Source organism: Indicator indicator, chromosome 24, assembly GCF_027791375.1.
Source record: "Indicator indicator isolate 239-I01 chromosome 24, UM_Iind_1.1, whole genome shotgun sequence".
In the NCBI taxonomy this organism is placed as follows: Eukaryota; Metazoa; Chordata; class Aves; order Piciformes; family Indicatoridae; genus Indicator; species Indicator indicator.
The window spans coordinates 6,058,980-6,076,085 of record NC_072033.1 but is presented as its reverse complement, the minus strand read 5'-3'; the positions used below and the strand labels follow the sequence as shown (position 1 = coordinate 6,076,085).

Below are 17,106 nucleotides of genomic sequence, written 5' to 3'. Positions count from 1 at the left end.
AAATACAGTTTCTTTCTTTTTCTTTCTTTTTTTCCCTTTCCCTTCCTCCCCCCCCACCCCCCTTCTAGCACAAGTTACAGCTCAAACAGTTATCTGCTTGCAGTCAGGAGTTTTATTTCAGTGTTACTTTTGCAAAGGATCCAGCTTTTATGAATTCCTAAAACGTTGTGAATTGCTTCTGAAGTGTGATGGTAAAGAAATATATCCATAAACCGCTGTAGTGTGTTTCTGAGGAAATTTATGGATTCTGGAGTGATGATAATTTGTAAGCTGTATTTGCTCAATGGGAATTTGATTTCTTTTCTCTTACTGAGCACAAATCCTGCTTCCCTATTTGTGTTTCATTAGCAATGTGTTTATAGTAATTTTTTCCTTTATAAGATTGATGTCTGTGTAATTTCCCCCTTCCCCTCCCTTATTTGCCATTTTTAATTGAATGTACTTTGTGTTGAAAGGATAAAACATGACAGGCTTCTAAGTTTTCCTTTTCTTTCATCAGCTGCTAAGGGGAAGGGGCAACTGATGTACAAAATTGTCTTTTATTTCCCTTCTGATCAATGAAGAATGAGAGAGCTAATCTTCACAGCCATGTACCAAAAATGTTATGACAGAAATATATCTTACATAGAATAGTGTCAGGCAAGTGATTTCACAGCACACCATTGTACCAAGAAGCCAAGAGGGAACTTTATGTTCCAATATCTTCACCTCTGTTTTATGTATACCATACCTGAAAGTGTTTGGTTGTTTTGGGGGTTTTTTTGTATGGTTTAGGTTTTCGACTGACTTTGGTAATTAAAAAAAAACACCATTGAATTCAAATGATTCATACTTCAACCAGGTGAAAACTTTTCAAAACTCTTGCAATGGCTCAATCAAAGATGAGTTACGCACTTAAAGAAGGGACTAACCAGCTTAGAGAACAGGCATGCTTCAGATAAATGTCAGTGCATTTTTGAGAGCACTCCCAGGTTCTCTCCCAGCTGTCACGGTGGTCTCAAGCAGTGGGGAAGTATGATCAGAAGTCAGTTTGGCTTTGGTTTGGCCTGTTGTACATTCTCCCTTCCCCTTCACGTGCTTATGAATGGAGGTCCTGCAGCAAACTTCCATGGAATTATGTCTGTCATAACATCTGCTGTCATGAATGAAAATACCATATCAATAACAGTCATAATCATAGCAGTTCCATGAAAGATTGCCTCATGTTGGACCATGTGTGAAAAAAAGGGAGACTTTGCCAGCCGTGTTCTGGGAATCACAGGAAATAACTCAGCAAGTCAATGGCATCAGTGAAAAAGGCTGCCTTTGAGTGATAAGCTGACTTCTCAGGGCAAGGATGGTGTCAGTGGTAAAGAGGAGCAAGCATCTGACCCACCTGACCCACAGACACAAAGCTGTACTTAAAAGCAAGTGCAACCCAGTATGTTCAATTGACCAGAGGCAGATGTTGTGTCTGATTTTACATTCAGCTGCAACCGCACACTTATTATTTTGGTTTTTAAGGGTGCACTTTCATATCCTGCTGGTATTTGAACGATTCGTGTGATGCAGCCTGAGAGAACATGGCTTGTCATTAAAAATAGTGCCTCCAATCCATACAGCTCCTGCAGGTGTCAGAAGAATAATAATGATGCTTAGAAAAAGAGAAAGATGGTCTATATTTTCCAAAGGAAGTTTTCAAAGTTCCCAGCAGTTTATTTGCTGGAGCTATATCTTTATTGGATTGTCACTGTGTCTGTTAACAGTGAAGGAGTTTTTTGATCCAATTAGCCCAGCATCTTCTAGCTTTGGTGTCCTCTGGCTCAGAAAAAGGTTAGACAAGTGAGCATCAAGCCATTGGGATTTTAAAGCACTTCTATACTGTAAAGTCAGACAATGTACCTTGAAGATACCAACACCAAAAGCAAAGCAATTGACTTGTAGGTTTTTTTAATTAATACTTGGCCATTGTATGTAGTATTGTGATCTTCATAATATAATTACACACTCTGGGAAAAAAGAGTCCTACTTGACCTCCTTTAATATCCTTCATTTCTGAGATGAAGCTGTTGCTTTTCATATTTCTAGGCAGAGAATCAAGAATGAGTTGGTTTCAGTTTTTGAAGTGTTAACATCTATAACTTATTCCTTTCTCCTCCCATTCTGAGTGAAGTAGCTTCTTTTTTCATGTTTCTGTAATACCTCAGACCTTCCCATCTCACCCCCCAGCTTGAAATTATTTTTCAAGTATCTCATTATACTTTTACTTCTATTTGCAGGATTATCTAACTGATCTGATCACCAATGACAGTATTACATTCTTCAGAATGTCAAAGAAGATGTATCCTCACAGGCCTGTACTGATGGTTATAAGCCATGCAGCTCCCCACGGCCCTGAAGATTCAGCTCCTCAGTACTCACATCTTTTTCCTAATGCCTCACAACACATGTAAGGAAAAATAAACCCTTTTCACTTCCAGGTTTGGGGAACAATGTTTGGTTTATAATATTCTTACCATAACTTTGTCACAAATACATAATAACAGTTTTGATTTTTTTTTTTTTTTAACTAACTTCTTCAGACTAGTAAAAGTTTCTTGAGAATGGCTTCTGCATCTAGAACACAGCACTCAAGCTGCATTCACTGGACATTGTTACAACCTATTTGGGAAGTAAAACACTGCTTTATTTTGATCAGGGAAGGGTTAAGAGTTGGTTCTTGGGTTGTAATCTCTCAGGGGAAGAAACTCTCTCTCCCTGTCCTTATGTATAAACTGTATTATTTTATGGTTATTACCAAAAATCACATAGTATGCAATATGTAATATTCCTGTTTCATATGTGCAAAGAAAGGAGATAAAAGCCTGCAGCACCAAATTAGACAAGCTATTTCTGAATGAGCTGATGTGTCTGTACATGACCCAGTACAATGTCTTGAATGGGTCCCAAAAGCAGTATCACCCACTTCCTGAGTCAACATGTTCAGAAGCTCCATGATGAGATGGTTCTTGTTTGCAGCACAGAGACCTTTTACAGGTACAGCTCTGTAAAATGCCATTACAGGCATCTCCTTGTATGCTGATAAAATGAATCCTTCTCCCAAATCACCTTTTGGCACACTGAAAACATTCCAGTATTTCTGTAATTGCTGGCTTCATGCCTTCATTGGTGTTTAACATTTGTAACTTTCTTCCTCCATGCTTTCCTTAGGGTCTGTAGGTTTGGGGTTTTGGTTTTTTTGTTTTGTGTTTTTTTTTTCCAAGGGGAATTCTGTTTTATTTTGGATTTGTGAAGGAACCGAGAGCTAGTGGAAATAATAATCAGTGCTCAGGGCTAGTCCAAGGTCCAGTTGCAATCCATTTGAGCCTTTTTACTTTATTTAAAATAGAGTCTGAGAGGAAAATCCTCCTTTTGTTCTATTGTCTAGGTGTCGCATAACTTAGAATTCTATATTTAATTATTTTGTGCTCAGCTACCAAAGAGAATCTGTGTCCTAGATCTACAGCAATGCAATATTTTGTGTCTGTTTGCCATCTTATGCTCATTTATTTTCTTTGAAATGAAAATTACAAAAATGCCAAATGAGCAACTTCTCTCAGCTTATATCCAGTATTGACCTCGGTGCCTGTGAAAGGCTTCATATCTCAGAGATGATAACCATTTATCAAGCAACGTTCTGTAGCAATTTAATTATGCTAGTTGAATGAAAGAGTAGAAGGATCTGAAGAAGGCCAGCAGTGAAAAATTCAAACTCCATCTATTTTTCTTTTACTCATGGCTTAGATTTAATTTTTCACACAACCTATGTTTATATTCTTAACTATGAAAGTAGCTACACAGAGCTGGGTTTAGTTGTAGGTGACTTTCCTTGAAATTAAAACAGTTATACAGGAAGCACTTTGTGGAAACAAATTTTGTTTGTAAAGAAACAAGTTGTCATAGCAGATCAAGGAGCTGTGTTTTTTTTCTTTTGGATACGAACATAAACAGGATTTTGCGTACACCTTGTGCAAAGAAAACTGCCAATCTTATGCTCAACAATTTTCCCAGCACTACATAGTGATAATCTGTCAGGGTTTTCACTGGCCTGGGTTTAAGAGTGAAAATGGAGGAAGTGTACCACTCGCTCACTGTATGTGCAAATTAGTTCTCTACTTTCTCTTTTTCCCCCACCTTGTTCCCAGAAAGCCTTCAGTGGCAGATGAATCTGCCAGTGATAAAGCAATGGGGGCAGCTCTCACTGCTGTGTTGTCCTGTGGATGTGGTAGGAAAGGATCATAATCATAGAATCAGTCAGGGTTGGAAGGGACCACAAGGATCATCCAGTTCCAACCCCCCTGCCATGGGCAGGGACACCTCACACTACATCAGGCTGCCCAGAGCCTCATCCAGCCTGGCCTTAAACACCTCCAGGGATGGGACCTCAACCACCTCCCTGCACAACCCATTCCAGGCTCTCACCACTCTCATGGGGAAGAACTTCCTCATGTCCAGCCTGAATCTCCCCACTTCCAGCTTCATTCCATTCCTCCTAGTCCTATCACTACCAGGTAGAACACTTCTTAGGAATTTCCCTAAGGCACTAAGGGATAGCCTGCACCAAGTCTTTGCCCAGTCCTAGAATCAGGAGGCTGTACCCATGCGGTGTGTCTCTGTACTTTTCCTTGTGGCAGAGCTAGCAAAGCCTGCAAGTGGCTTCTTGAGCTGTACCCACAAAGCAAAGGGAAGGTGTGACTGTCATGCTCACAGTGACATCCATCCTGTGCTGTGAGGAGTAGCTAAAAGTTAGTGGTATGACTTTTAGGGGAGACTGACAGTTGGCATGCTGTTTTGCTTGGGAACTGTGCTTTGTGTTTCCCTTGCTAATTCATGCTGCTGTTCTCTCGCTTCTATTATTACATATCCTAGCTGGTATGGCCGTTCCACCCTATACTGCAGTCTCTCTCCACCTTGTTCTGTAGAGCTCCTTTTCATGTGCATCTGCAGTCATTTCTTGTCTGACAAGTATCCACATCAACCAGCATTCCTATAGCAAATCCCTAGGCTACATGGCTGGTTTTCCTTTTTCACTGCCTGTAGGGATAGCATTGGAGAGTGCAACAGCTGGGCACTTCAGCAGTGATCAGAAATGTTATTTTTATGGAGGGCACATTTTACCACCCATCTTTTCCAAGGTCAAATGCAATCAGACTAGGACTTATCTTCTGAATAGGTTTGAAGAGGTTATCTTAACCAAGTTCTAGAAATGTGATGTTTGTGTGTTTTTTCTGTAAGACAGACAAATCTGTTAAGTGTAAGAGGGTTACATTTGTAGTAATCAAAGAAAATCATGGGCTTTGGTTGGATTAAACAGCAGGAGGTTTCAAATCAGCCAGGAAATCACAAAGTAAGCTGAAAAGGAGTTTGCCAAGCATTTTTGATTCATTCTGGGCATCACATAGCAACAGTTTCCATAACTGTCAGCATTTTCAAAGGAGCAATGTCATTATTTCAGCCACAGTAACATTCTGAAATTCAAGAGACTGTTTAACAATAAAGAGAGAATAAACACCAGCCCTTTCCTCCCTGTATGAAGAAGCCTCCGTTTGCCACCTATGCACATTTTTCAGATTGCATCTAACAGAGGCTTTTGGCATAAAACATTTCACTGTCAGGTTATTAATTTCATATTTATATTAAAACTCTTAAGACTACCTGTCACATTCAAAGACACATTATATACACACAGTATTTGGAGGAGAAGTTTCAACTTCTACTATTGTCTTAATAATTTGCTGCTCTGTTGCATACACAAAACCAACAGTAGATATTTGACAAGCAGGAGCTGAATTTATAAGGGAACTGTGTCTTGGGAAGGGGAAAATAACTGAGTATCTGCTGGTTTGTTCTTATGTCACCGTGTCACCCTCTCAGCTTGCATATTTGTACAGACTGAGTTTATTGCTTTGAATGAAAAAAGAAAGGCTCAACAAATCACTTAGGAAAAGTAACTTTTATTAATTCAGACTCTGCAGGTGAAGGTACTGACAAAGGTGGTTCTTAAGTGATGACAAACTTCTTTAGGAATAAATAAGGCAGGTAAAAATATTATTTCTTGCAAATGCAAACTCTAATATGGCTTTCTAGTAAGTTGTCAGTGCAGAGTCAGCATCATGGTAATGATATATCAAAATAAATCTTTTGTTTAGCTCCAGCTAACCCAGAGCAATATAATTATGCACAGAAAAGCAAGCTCTGGATCTACCAGTAATGTGACATTATGGACAATGAGTGATATTTCTCCTCATCACTTTGACAGTGTCCCAGAATTATGAAAACAGAGAGTGGCATCCAAGATTCTAAAAGAACATTGAATCCAACTCTTGGGCTTTTGCAGGGACTTACATTTTCTAATGATCACAAAGGAGTTGGTGGCTGGACAGTGTCTGCAAAATAGAGTCCTGTTTCCCTTCACCACTGCTTTTCTTGGCAGGTTTAAAAAGCTGGCTATGTATCCACTTCTGCTTGCCATGAGCTTACATGCACTTTGATGCCACTAGGGAAAGTGTCTCTGCTCCTCTGCATACTTGAGTGTGGAAGTATTCAAGTAGCCACACATGTTCACTTAAAAAAAGCTCTTAAAGAGTAGAGTAGAACCTTTTCAGCAAGTTCTGTAGTTATTGTTAAACAGCTGGCACAAGCTGGTATGTTTGGTGCTTGTGTGGGCACAGTGCAAGCAAAGCAGTGACGTGAGCAGGAACTCTCTAGTCCATGCTTCATCCAGATCATGCTTGTGGAATTAAACTTCTGAGGGTAGTTTCTTGGCTTTGAAATGTACCCTTGGTAGTGTGAAGCCTCTGCAAAAAACAATGTGTGTTTACACTTTTAATAGATTTTATTCCCCCCAGAGTTGTTTTTCTTCTCCCATCTTTCATATAGAATGTAAAAGTGTAAGGCTCTTCTAAAGTAAATGTAATATTTTTCTCGTGCACCTCAGAGAGCACCTTCTATAGCCTTGATCAAATAGAAATTGTTGCTATTGGTATTGGCTTTTTTTTCTGCGCTGCTAAAGCATTCTGCTTTTGTCTCTGTTCCTTAGCACTCCCAGTTACAACTATGCTCCCAACCCAGACAAGCACTGGATAATGAGGTACACGGGTCCCATGAAACCTATCCACATGGAGTTCACTAACATGCTGCAGAGAAAGCGCCTGCAAACGCTCATGTCTGTGGATGACTCTATGGAGATGGTAAACATCAGTAGTTGCTTTCTCTTTGGCTGAATGGCTACTTGTTTTTTGAGTTAAGCTCCAAGCTGTGCTGTATGTGAAGATAAGGGGAAAGGGAGGAGGAGGACTACATGAAGTTGAAATAGTGTGTAATCCTCTCACCTATGAGAATTTTGTCTAAGGATCCTCATCTTCTCAAGACAGATACTGTGAGTTTGTGGTATAAGTGAGTTGGTTTCTTGCTGCTGAGCCACTACTGATTAAGGGGGAAAGGGAGAGATCACCTCCTTTATTATGTATGTATAAAGTCAAAAAATACATGATCTGAGATCTCTAAAGCCCTTGTCCAGCCTGTTGGAACTAATTACCTGTGGCCTATTTTGATTCTCTAACACTGAGTTTCTGAGAGAAGAGTAACAGCAGCAGTGATGCTGCAGGAGTCTTAATTGGAATAAACCCTTGGTAAAAAAGGGCTGGGACGTTGAGTGTCAGAAGTAGATAAATACATAGGTAGATACTTTATAAACTCAGTCTGCATTGTGTAGCAATGAAATCCCCTAGTGCAAGCTGGGTGTCTTGAAAGAAGCATCTGAATGAGCTAAAAGCTACTCTGGGGGAAAAAAAAAAAAAGGGGTTGCAGTTGCAGCAAGGCAGGTTTAAGGGTGTTGCAATTTACTGCTTATCTCTTGGCATCCTTACTCAAAAAAGCAGAATGTAAAATAAGAGGAGTCCTGTAAGGCAAAGATGAGATTATCTGGATGGCATTGCATCAACTTGTTACTAATGTCTTACAATTACTGATTCAGAGAGGTATGATCTCTGCTTCACATTAATGAACCTGTTTAGATGGCTGAGATAGCAGCGTTCAGGCAGATTGGCTATTTTACTAGACTGCTTTGATTTACCGTTTAGTTAATCATTTTGGGTGATTGGCTGCAGGCAAGATCAGTTAGGTTGTTTTTTAAGTTGTAGTCACCGAGTTAGTGATCTTTTTGATTGAATTATGTGCATCTAAAAGTCTTTCAATATCTACAAAAACAACCCCCAAAAAGAACCACCCACTCCCCCCAAAACCAAAACTGCAGAGTTTGTTTGCTTCTGTGCTGATGTGGATCTCTCTCAGACACCACTTTGATGGTGCCCCCCTGCCCAATATAAATTGATCTTTGGTGCTTGAGTTGGTACATGAAGATTCTCATGTGAATCCACTGAACCATTCACAGGCAGAGTTAAGTTCCTCATTAATTCTCTCAGTTCTCCAGCTAGTGAAAGAGTGTGAGTGATACTTATCTAGAAGAGATTTTGCAAATCATCTGCATAATGGGGGCTTATTTGTCTGAAGGCAGGATTGTTGAGTGTTGCTTAAGTAAGTGTGAGATTCAAACTGCTGTCATTTTATTAAAATTCTTTGCTGCAGGAAAAAGATAAAGGTGAAGAGAAAATTTCAAACATGCCTATCACCTTGAAACTTTTTATCTTGGTTACCACATGTTTTTAGTACTTTCTTGACAGCTCTCATGCAGAATACTGAACCCAAACACTTGAAACTGACATGCAAATGTGTTTACCTTAAAACAGAAACCAGAAGTTTACCTTTGTAATAGCCACGATATTCAGGTAGTGTTCCATATGGTTCCTGGTGGTAATTCAGTGCCATCCTGACCTGTTACTTGTTTATATATTATACATAGACAGAACCAGTGATACATTACACAGAGTACTTACCAGTGGAATGAATTTCACACTTCGTTTTGCTTTCTTTCAGATTTACAATACATTGGTTGAAACAGGTGAACTGGACAACACCTATATAATATACACAGCAGACCATGGCTATCATATTGGACAGTTTGGGCTGGTGAAAGGAAAGTCCATGCCATATGAGTTTGATATCAGAGTTCCTTTTTATGTCCGAGGTCCAAACGTGGAAGCTGGGTCCTTGTAAGTTCTTGGCTGTTGTGTGTGTATGCTGTGACCAGAAAAATCCTTTATGTTTGTGCCTCTAGTCACACTGACCAGGCATCCAGATGGAGGCACAAAATTCTGCCCATCCTGACTGATTTCCTCCTCATCTTTGGCAGAAAAATATGTCTACTCAGAAAGCAGAATTGATAGCATGTGGTGGTGTAAGATAGTCAGGGATTGATGCCATTCCCTTTCTGCTTGCGTAGGTGTACAGCAGAAGCCACTTTTGTGGTTGAAAAAGCCACTCTGAAATATATCCAATTTAGGAAATGCTTATTTGCCTCCTTTTGAGGGGTGCAAATAATACACATTAGTGAGACATTTTCAAGGTAAAAAATACATTGTATAATGCTCACTGCCACAGTAGATAATTAGTGCTGAACGTTGAAGTACGCAATAGGTCAGACATTGTCATCCACAAAATATTCCTTGTGGTTCCTCCTTTGAGATTACATGGTTAGGGCTGTTTGTTGGATGCATGTAAGCGTGCAGAATGTGACTGTTAATTAAAATGGTAGCTTTGATCAGCTGAGAAATTATGTAAATACACTTTCTAAGCAATTATTTCAACAGCAAATATTTGCACTTAAGTAATGATTTTGGACAGAGTGCCATCATTTTCTGCCTTTTATTTATATCAGGGTGCATGTTTTAGCATAATTAACATGCACACAAAGTCTTCCACATGGATTTTTTTTTTTTTCTCTTTACCACAGAGGAATTGATCTCTAGTGTGTGATAGGGCAGCAAGTAGTTACACAAAAAAAATTTCCTTGCCTTTGCTGGTTAAATTCACTGATTCACGTTACCAGTAGGCACAGGAATGTGACGTTCTGTAGCTATTGCACTGTGTGTCTAATTTATTTAACAGCAGTCACACATGTAAAATGAACAGCAGAGGAGGGATTCCTCAGGTGGAGTTAAATATATTACCTCAGCACTGAAATTCTGTCCACAGAATTTCAAGTGAGCTGGTGGAATAGCCTTCTAACATGCTGTCTTTCCCTTCAACTGCAGTTTTTGGTTTGACTGGAGAGGCAATGCTAATACAGCCCAAGTGGACTGAGCTGGTTTTCTGCAACATTTGATGCTAGCAACCAGCCATCTCCTGTCTGCTCTAGTTCAAGGATATTTACACCCAGACATATATAAAAGCTGTGAAACCTTTCTATTACGTTTTATTTTTCAGTGGCTTCTGAAGATGAAAAAGTGTTTCTGTTAGAGGAGTCAGCCTGACAGAGTCTTAACAGAACAGAGCCCATGGTACAACAAATGGGAGGAACAGAATAAAATACCTTGGAGGGGGAGTTGATAATTGATTCTTCCTTTCAGCCTGATTTTCTTTGAATGATAGGACTTCAATTATCCATGTTTTGCATGAACCTTATGTTTTTCTTGCAGAGTAGTTGTCATGACTCCCTTTTGATACCAACAAAGATTTAATAGCAGTCACTGTAGCAAGTCATTACTAAGCTCTCATTTCTATTACCAAATATGCTACACCACAATTATTAGTAATTAAAATCAAATTAGGTACATCAATTTAATTCATCATCCATGCTCTTGTCAGTGCCTGTTTGCTTGCTTGCTCAAAAATGTAGTAATTTTTAAATGGTATCTCATTAATTAGGGTGAATTTAGCAGCTTTTTTTTCTGTTCTGTATTTGGAGCTAGAGTTCTGCACTGACATGTGTAACAGCCCATCTGGTCCCATCCTTTCTTTGTGCCTGCAAAGCATAGCATAGTGATCCTTTAAACTCAGTGCTGTAGGAGACTGGGTAGCAGTGTGCTCACTTTCTTCTTTTTCCTACTTTTGAGAAATTAAGTGCTTGCCTTGATTTTTATTTTCTTTAAAAAAAGAAATAAGGAAAAGAACTGCTGCTAAACAGTATGGATAGATGTATTATTATCAGTAATTACCCAACACTCTCATTGACATATTTGAAATGTGTTTGTTTGGCCCAATATAAACTGAAGACCTGCAAAACCAGACCCACAGTAAAACTTAGTTACACAATTAGAAATGTGGGCGTTTGGCTATGGAATGCTGGGCTGTGCAACTAGATGTTCTGATCCCTGAACTCACTAACATTTAGCTGTGGCAGTTCAAGGCATCTGGGAATAGGAGCTGTCTGTGCTCCTCAGGATTTGATGCCGAAGTTTTAGCCAAATTTGAAGTCAGTGTGAGTTCAAATATTGTCCTGTTAACTGTGGTGGCTGAGGAACACATGCTGTACTCCGCTGAGTAACAGGGCATGGCTGTTGCTGAGTGTTTGCAGAATACATAGCTGTGCACTTGGGAAGATTTGATAGTATTTCAATTAGAGCTGGGGTTTATATTCTGCATCTTTTTTTTTTAATCTTTTCTCTATCACTGCTTCCTCTCTGCTTTTTCCTTCCAGATCTCTTTCCTTTTTCTCTGCCTCACAATACGTTAACAGCAACTTTTAGTTATTTGCTGTAGTGTCTAGCAATATATTCCTCCTCATGTTTTCTTCAGAACATGCTTGCTGTGGTATGAGCTGAGGTACTTCTTTCTAGTCCATGTTTTGAAATAGATGAAGTGTGTGCTACCTGCCAAATCTAGTTTTGAAGTCATCAACATATTTGGCAGACACTTTGATTGTATAAGACACCCAAGGAGTTTTTCCAGTGCTTTCTCATATTCTGAAAGACTTTTGAACCTTCTTTTGCAATAATTAACTAACTTTGCCTTATGAACTCCGTTGCTTTCTCATAAATGCTCTGTGCTCAAGTTTGAAATCTTTATATTAGTCCCTGTTGAGATTATCCAATTTACCTGTATTTTATATTTTAAAAAGAATTGGACTGTGTCCTCTTTTCTTCTTTGCAGATGTCACAAAATGAGCCTTTTCAGATCCCTGGTCTCTGTAGAAGAGTTGAAGTTGCTTAGTGTCATTGCATAGGCTTTAAACCAGATTCTCATGTGTTTTTTCAGGAATCCTCACATTGTGCTGAATATTGATCTCGCACCTACAATTCTAGATATTGCTGGATTGGATATTCCATCTGATATGGATGGCAAATCCATCCTGAAGCTTCTGGATTCTGAAAGACCAGTGAATAGGTAAAAAAATGGAAACGTGTGTGGGAGTGTGCGTGTGTCTGTGCAGGGGACTGAGCAAATATTCAGCAACATGCAGCAAATTTAAAGGAAAATATAACCAAATTCCCATCCCTACAAGTACATCATTCATTGGAAAAGCTAAGGGCCTGTTTGGCAGTATGTGACTGATCCATTTTGTCAGGTTTATATACTGGCTATATGGTGTATATGGCACCTGGATATACTAAATGCAATCTGTAGCACTGAGAGGGATACACAGGGAGGTCTTTAACTGTATGAGTTATAGATTTTAAATGTCTCTGTGGCATCATTTGTAGCAGAGCATTTCATATAACTTGTAGAATAATTGAGTTGAAGGGGTTGGTTGTGTATCAGACTATAACACAGAGACAGAGTAGTACTCAGAATTGCACAGCTTTATTTGAGAGCCTCCATCAATACTTTCATTGGAAAAAGGCTGGGGAAGAGAATTAGGCTGGATGCTGGCTAGAGAAAATCAGCAGAAAAAGGGATGAAGGCGATTTGCTTTACAAGTAGTTGGGTGGAGGGAGAGGGGGAAAGGAGCAGCTGCTTTAGAATAGGATACTTTGGGGGTAGTGTGCAGGTTAAGAACCCAAATGGGAGTCAGGAAATCCTGATTTAATTTGTGATCCTTTTGTGATCAAGGACAATTCAGTTAATCCCCTGTGCCTTAAACATGCTTATGTTAAAATAGTTGTGCTGTGTGAATCTGTTGAGGATTTTGTCCCTCTATGTGTTCATGATTTGCACTGGAGAGGCATATATGCCTGCCTCATAAAGCTGGATGCCCCCCCTCCTTGTGCAGTTAGATGTAATGTTTCTCATCTGAATTGGGGGTGGGAGAAGAAACTGGGGCATGACTTGATTACTGGTTTTGTGGGAATTGCTTCTTCCTCCTCTGGTTTCCTCCTAGATTCCATTTAAAGAAAAAGATGAAGGTGTGGAGAGACTCATTCCTAGTGGAAAGAGGGTAAGTAAAGTGTTAATCACAAAGCCCAGTCTTTTTAAATAGAAGGCTCTTGAATAGCTAAAGCCCTAGCAGCACTCTACTGCAGACCTAAAGCCATTTAGCTGTGCCAGCAGGGACACGGCTGCAGTATGCCTAATGGCAGTGATTGTGTGATGGGAGGGGATGTATGGCCTTTGCCTGCAGAAATGTGTAGTTGGGGTGGGGGAAGGGGAGATTTACTTGGGCTGAGAGATGGAAAGGTATATACCCTTCTTCTTTCAGCTGCTGCCCCCTGACCCTCCTGCTTGCATTATGGGAGTGTGAACAACCTTTGTTCTCTGCATGTTCATGTGCTGGCCATTCCCTCTATGCCCCTGCCTTGATTTGTAACAGGAGGCATGAAAGATTTGGACATGCAGCCCTGCAGAGTGAGGAGGGGATGGTCTCTTTATATTGACTGTTGGTACTGCCTGTCAGTCAGACGTGAAACAAACTGTCCTGGTTTTGCATGGTTTTGTACACTCCTTCAGAGCATGCTATGAATAATTTGTGTGCTATCAGAGAGGATAATAAGTGCTAGTTTCTACTGGACTATTAAGTCTTGGCCACCAGTGGTGTTACGGACTTGGCAAGATAGTCTAATCCTCTGAACCTTTTCAGCAGGCTGTGCATATCTTGGAATTACTATTAATGCAAAAATAATTTCTTCTTTTTTCTTTTCCAGTAAACTGCTGCATAAGAGGGAGAATGAGAAGGTAGATGCCCAAGAAGAAAACTTTCTACCCAAATACCAGCGTGTGAAAGACCTCTGTCAGCGAGCTGAGTATCAAACAGCTTGTGAACAGCTTGGCCAGGTAGGGCATTGTGCCCCTGACTGCAAGTAAGCAGTTGTAGTTGGGCTAAGCTTAACATCTTAACTGTGACCATGTCCTTCACTTTGTCCTCAATGCCAGCTTATAAATCAAACTGCTCATTCTGTGCCCTTTGGTCAAAACCATATTACAACATTTATGAGATTGACTGTCAGTCAGGAAATTGCTGATTCAAGTGGCTCTGTATTGATTCCTGGCTACTGGCAAGAGAACTGCCAAGGCTGTTTTTAACATTTTAGTCCCCAAATAGAATGTAGTTTGGGATTCATTAGTGACAAGAAGCTACAATGAACCTAATAGATTTGACCTCCTCCAACATATGCCTTTCTTTGCTTTGAATTCTTAATTGAGTTTGTTGTTATTTGGGATTACCTACAATAATGGGGAACCAGCATTCTCTGAACTCAGTATAGCTCCCCTCTCCAAAATACACTGTGAAGGCACATGCAGTTCAGGCTGCAGGCAGTCTGTGTGTATGGGCAGAGAGTTCCCTGAGTGTGTCACTGCTCTCGTTACAAAACTGTTCTGGACAGATAGGAAAATCTGTTCACTTCAGATGCAAGTTATATGAAATCAATTCAGGCAAAATACCTTAGAGTGGTATCATTATGTGGTCTTGGTGCAGGATAAGGTTTTGTAAATTTACCAGAGCAGTGCAAAGGCATAGCAAAGCTATCTCCAGCAGCTCCACTCTTGGGAGAATTCTCATCCTTTGGAAACATGGCAAAATTGACTCTGTGCCACTGCTTTGCCATCCAGGTACTGGTCAGAGTACTCCGAAGTACTGTACCACATTGTTCCCCTGGCCATGTGGACAAAGGTGTGAAGGTAGATGGATCCACATGCTAATATGTCTGTTACTAGACTGATGTTATCTCATGTCCTGGCAGTTCAAATTGCTGTGGAGTATAACCATTGTTGCAGACATGATCTGAATGGCTTTCCAAGGCTGTAGTCAGTAATGGGCCATGTAGGCTGCAATAGTTCATTCTCTGCTCTCAGAGGCCAGACTCCCTGCTTCTGGCTATGCCAGTCCTGTAGTTCAGTGCACCTGTGAAGTGAGTCTGTTATTCCTTAGGTGTTTGGATCCAATTTATATTTATAAGCATTTTCCAGATGCTCTTTTCCTCTTCTGGCTTCTTTATCAGATTTAGTATAGAGGGTAAAATGTCTTGTTCTTCCTAAAAATGCTGAAATTAAAGTACTATTTTGTGCAGTAGTTTATTGTCGTCAGATGTCTTGAGCTGAATTTTATCTGCATGAGAGCAAGCAATTGTTTTTTTTGAAGTTGCAATATTCCTTGAGAAACTGGGGGGAAAGTCATTGGTTTCTACTGCAACACCATCCAGTAAGTACTTTGGGGAAATACAGCTTTTCTTTCCCATCATGATTTTCCCACTGAGAGATGTTTCAACTTCTTCCTTTTATCTTTATCTTCCCAATTATTTTGAATGCTATTGTAAGAACAGAGAGTTAGAGAGACTTCCTAGCTCCGTGTTGTCACTGAAGCTGTCTCTTTACATAGGGTAACGTTAGCTACGTTCAGGCTTTCTTACTCTAATTACCACTTCTCAGTTATGGAAGAAAAGAGGAAGGCTCTGTATTGTCTACACACGTTCACAGGCTTGTGTTTTCTTCCATGGATAATAAAATTTCTTTGACATCTCTAAGGAGTGGGCATTAAATGTCATCTCCATACTTGGAATTGCCAATGAATTCCAAAGTGAAGGTGTGCTAATAAGAGATGCTTCTGTTGCATCTGAGATGCTCCTGATGCAGGAGACAGAGGAGAAGAATTGTTTTGAGCATTTCAGTCAGACCTAATTGGAAGTGATAGGATGAAATTGAGCAAAAAAGAAATTTAAGTTGGACATCAGGAAAAATTGCCTAACAATCAAGTCAATTAGAGCCTGGAAAAGGGCTCTCAAGGGAATCTCAATCCATCTAACCCCTGCCCTGAAGAGTGCATCCTAGTAGTCTGTCTAGACAGCAGGAATAGTGGGAGATAAATGTGCTTATATTTGAGGATAAATTGTGTCTAAATATGGGTGCACCCAGAAGTCTTTTCAGAGAGAAGCCAGACTTAACTTCTCAAATGACAAATGGGTGTTGTTTGTTTGCTGGTGTTCTGCATGGTAAATAGAATGAGCCCAAATGACTACCATAGCACTGCCTTGGGAGAGGTTCTGGTGTGTGGATACCCTGCTTGTTTAGCAGATGTCTCCCAATCCTGCAGGATTTAACTCTATCTGCAGTGTGCAGTGCCAAAGGTGAATTTTGACGTCCTGATGGACAGACGTCTGGGTGAGAATTAGGTGAAAGCTTGTCTAAGTCGTTGGGACTCTCTTTTGACTTAAACAACATTTTGGGGACAGAGAAGTGCCAGGGAATCTGAAGTGTGAGCAGGAGACAAGCACAAATGGAGGACAGACTCAGAAAGGAGTGAATGAGAATAGACAAGGACAGACCTTAGAGTAATGGGGAGGTAAAGAAAGCTTTAATGTGAGATGGAGAATGTGAAATTCTACTTTGGGAGCCTGCAAGCTTGTGAATTCAGTTCTATCACCACAAAATGCTCTTCCTTTGCAAATCTGTCACCCTCCTTGACCTATAATCGTTTTGATAAGAGTGTACCAGGATCATGGAGATGAGGCTATTCACACTCTTTAAAACCTTGTTTCAGAGTCCATTATGTAGGATTTTTTTTTTTTTTGGCAACACTAATATATGTAAATTCTTCTGAGTGCAGTGGGATTCTGTGTTGCTATGTTTTCTTTTTTAGTTAGTAAGGTTTGGTCTGTGTTAGTTATTTGCATCCAACAAAGGGTGACTGTAGGCTCAGATGAAAGAATGGCTCAGCATTTATGTTCAAGGATTTAAAAGAGATGAGCTCTTTCTTCCCACATGAAATAAAAAACATTTATCCTTGTACCTAATGGTTTCCACACAAATTTTCTCTTCAGTGTAGTTCAACTTTTCATTCTAAACTAGCTGGTAAGTGGAAGCTGACCCCCTTTTATCTGG

The 17,106-nt window shown here is 40.0% G+C and overlaps 1 protein-coding gene across 5 annotated transcripts in view; it reads left to right on the top strand.

Annotated features, from left to right (window-relative positions):
* Window positions 1-17,106, top strand: part of SULF2 (sulfatase 2) — a 58,857-nt gene that overhangs the window by 18,141 nt on the left and 23,610 nt on the right. For all 5 annotated transcript variants that reach the window (XM_054391798.1, XM_054391799.1, XM_054391797.1 and 2 more), the window contains exons 4-9: window positions 2,259-2,428; window positions 7,058-7,208; window positions 8,953-9,128; window positions 12,112-12,240; window positions 13,175-13,231; window positions 13,935-14,064. In XM_054391798.1, coding sequence (XP_054247773.1) covers window positions 2,259-2,428; window positions 7,058-7,208; window positions 8,953-9,128; window positions 12,112-12,240; window positions 13,175-13,231; window positions 13,935-14,064 — 813 coding nt within the window. The remainder of the gene's footprint in view (window positions 1-2,258; window positions 2,429-7,057; window positions 7,209-8,952; window positions 9,129-12,111; window positions 12,241-13,174; window positions 13,232-13,934; window positions 14,065-17,106) is intronic.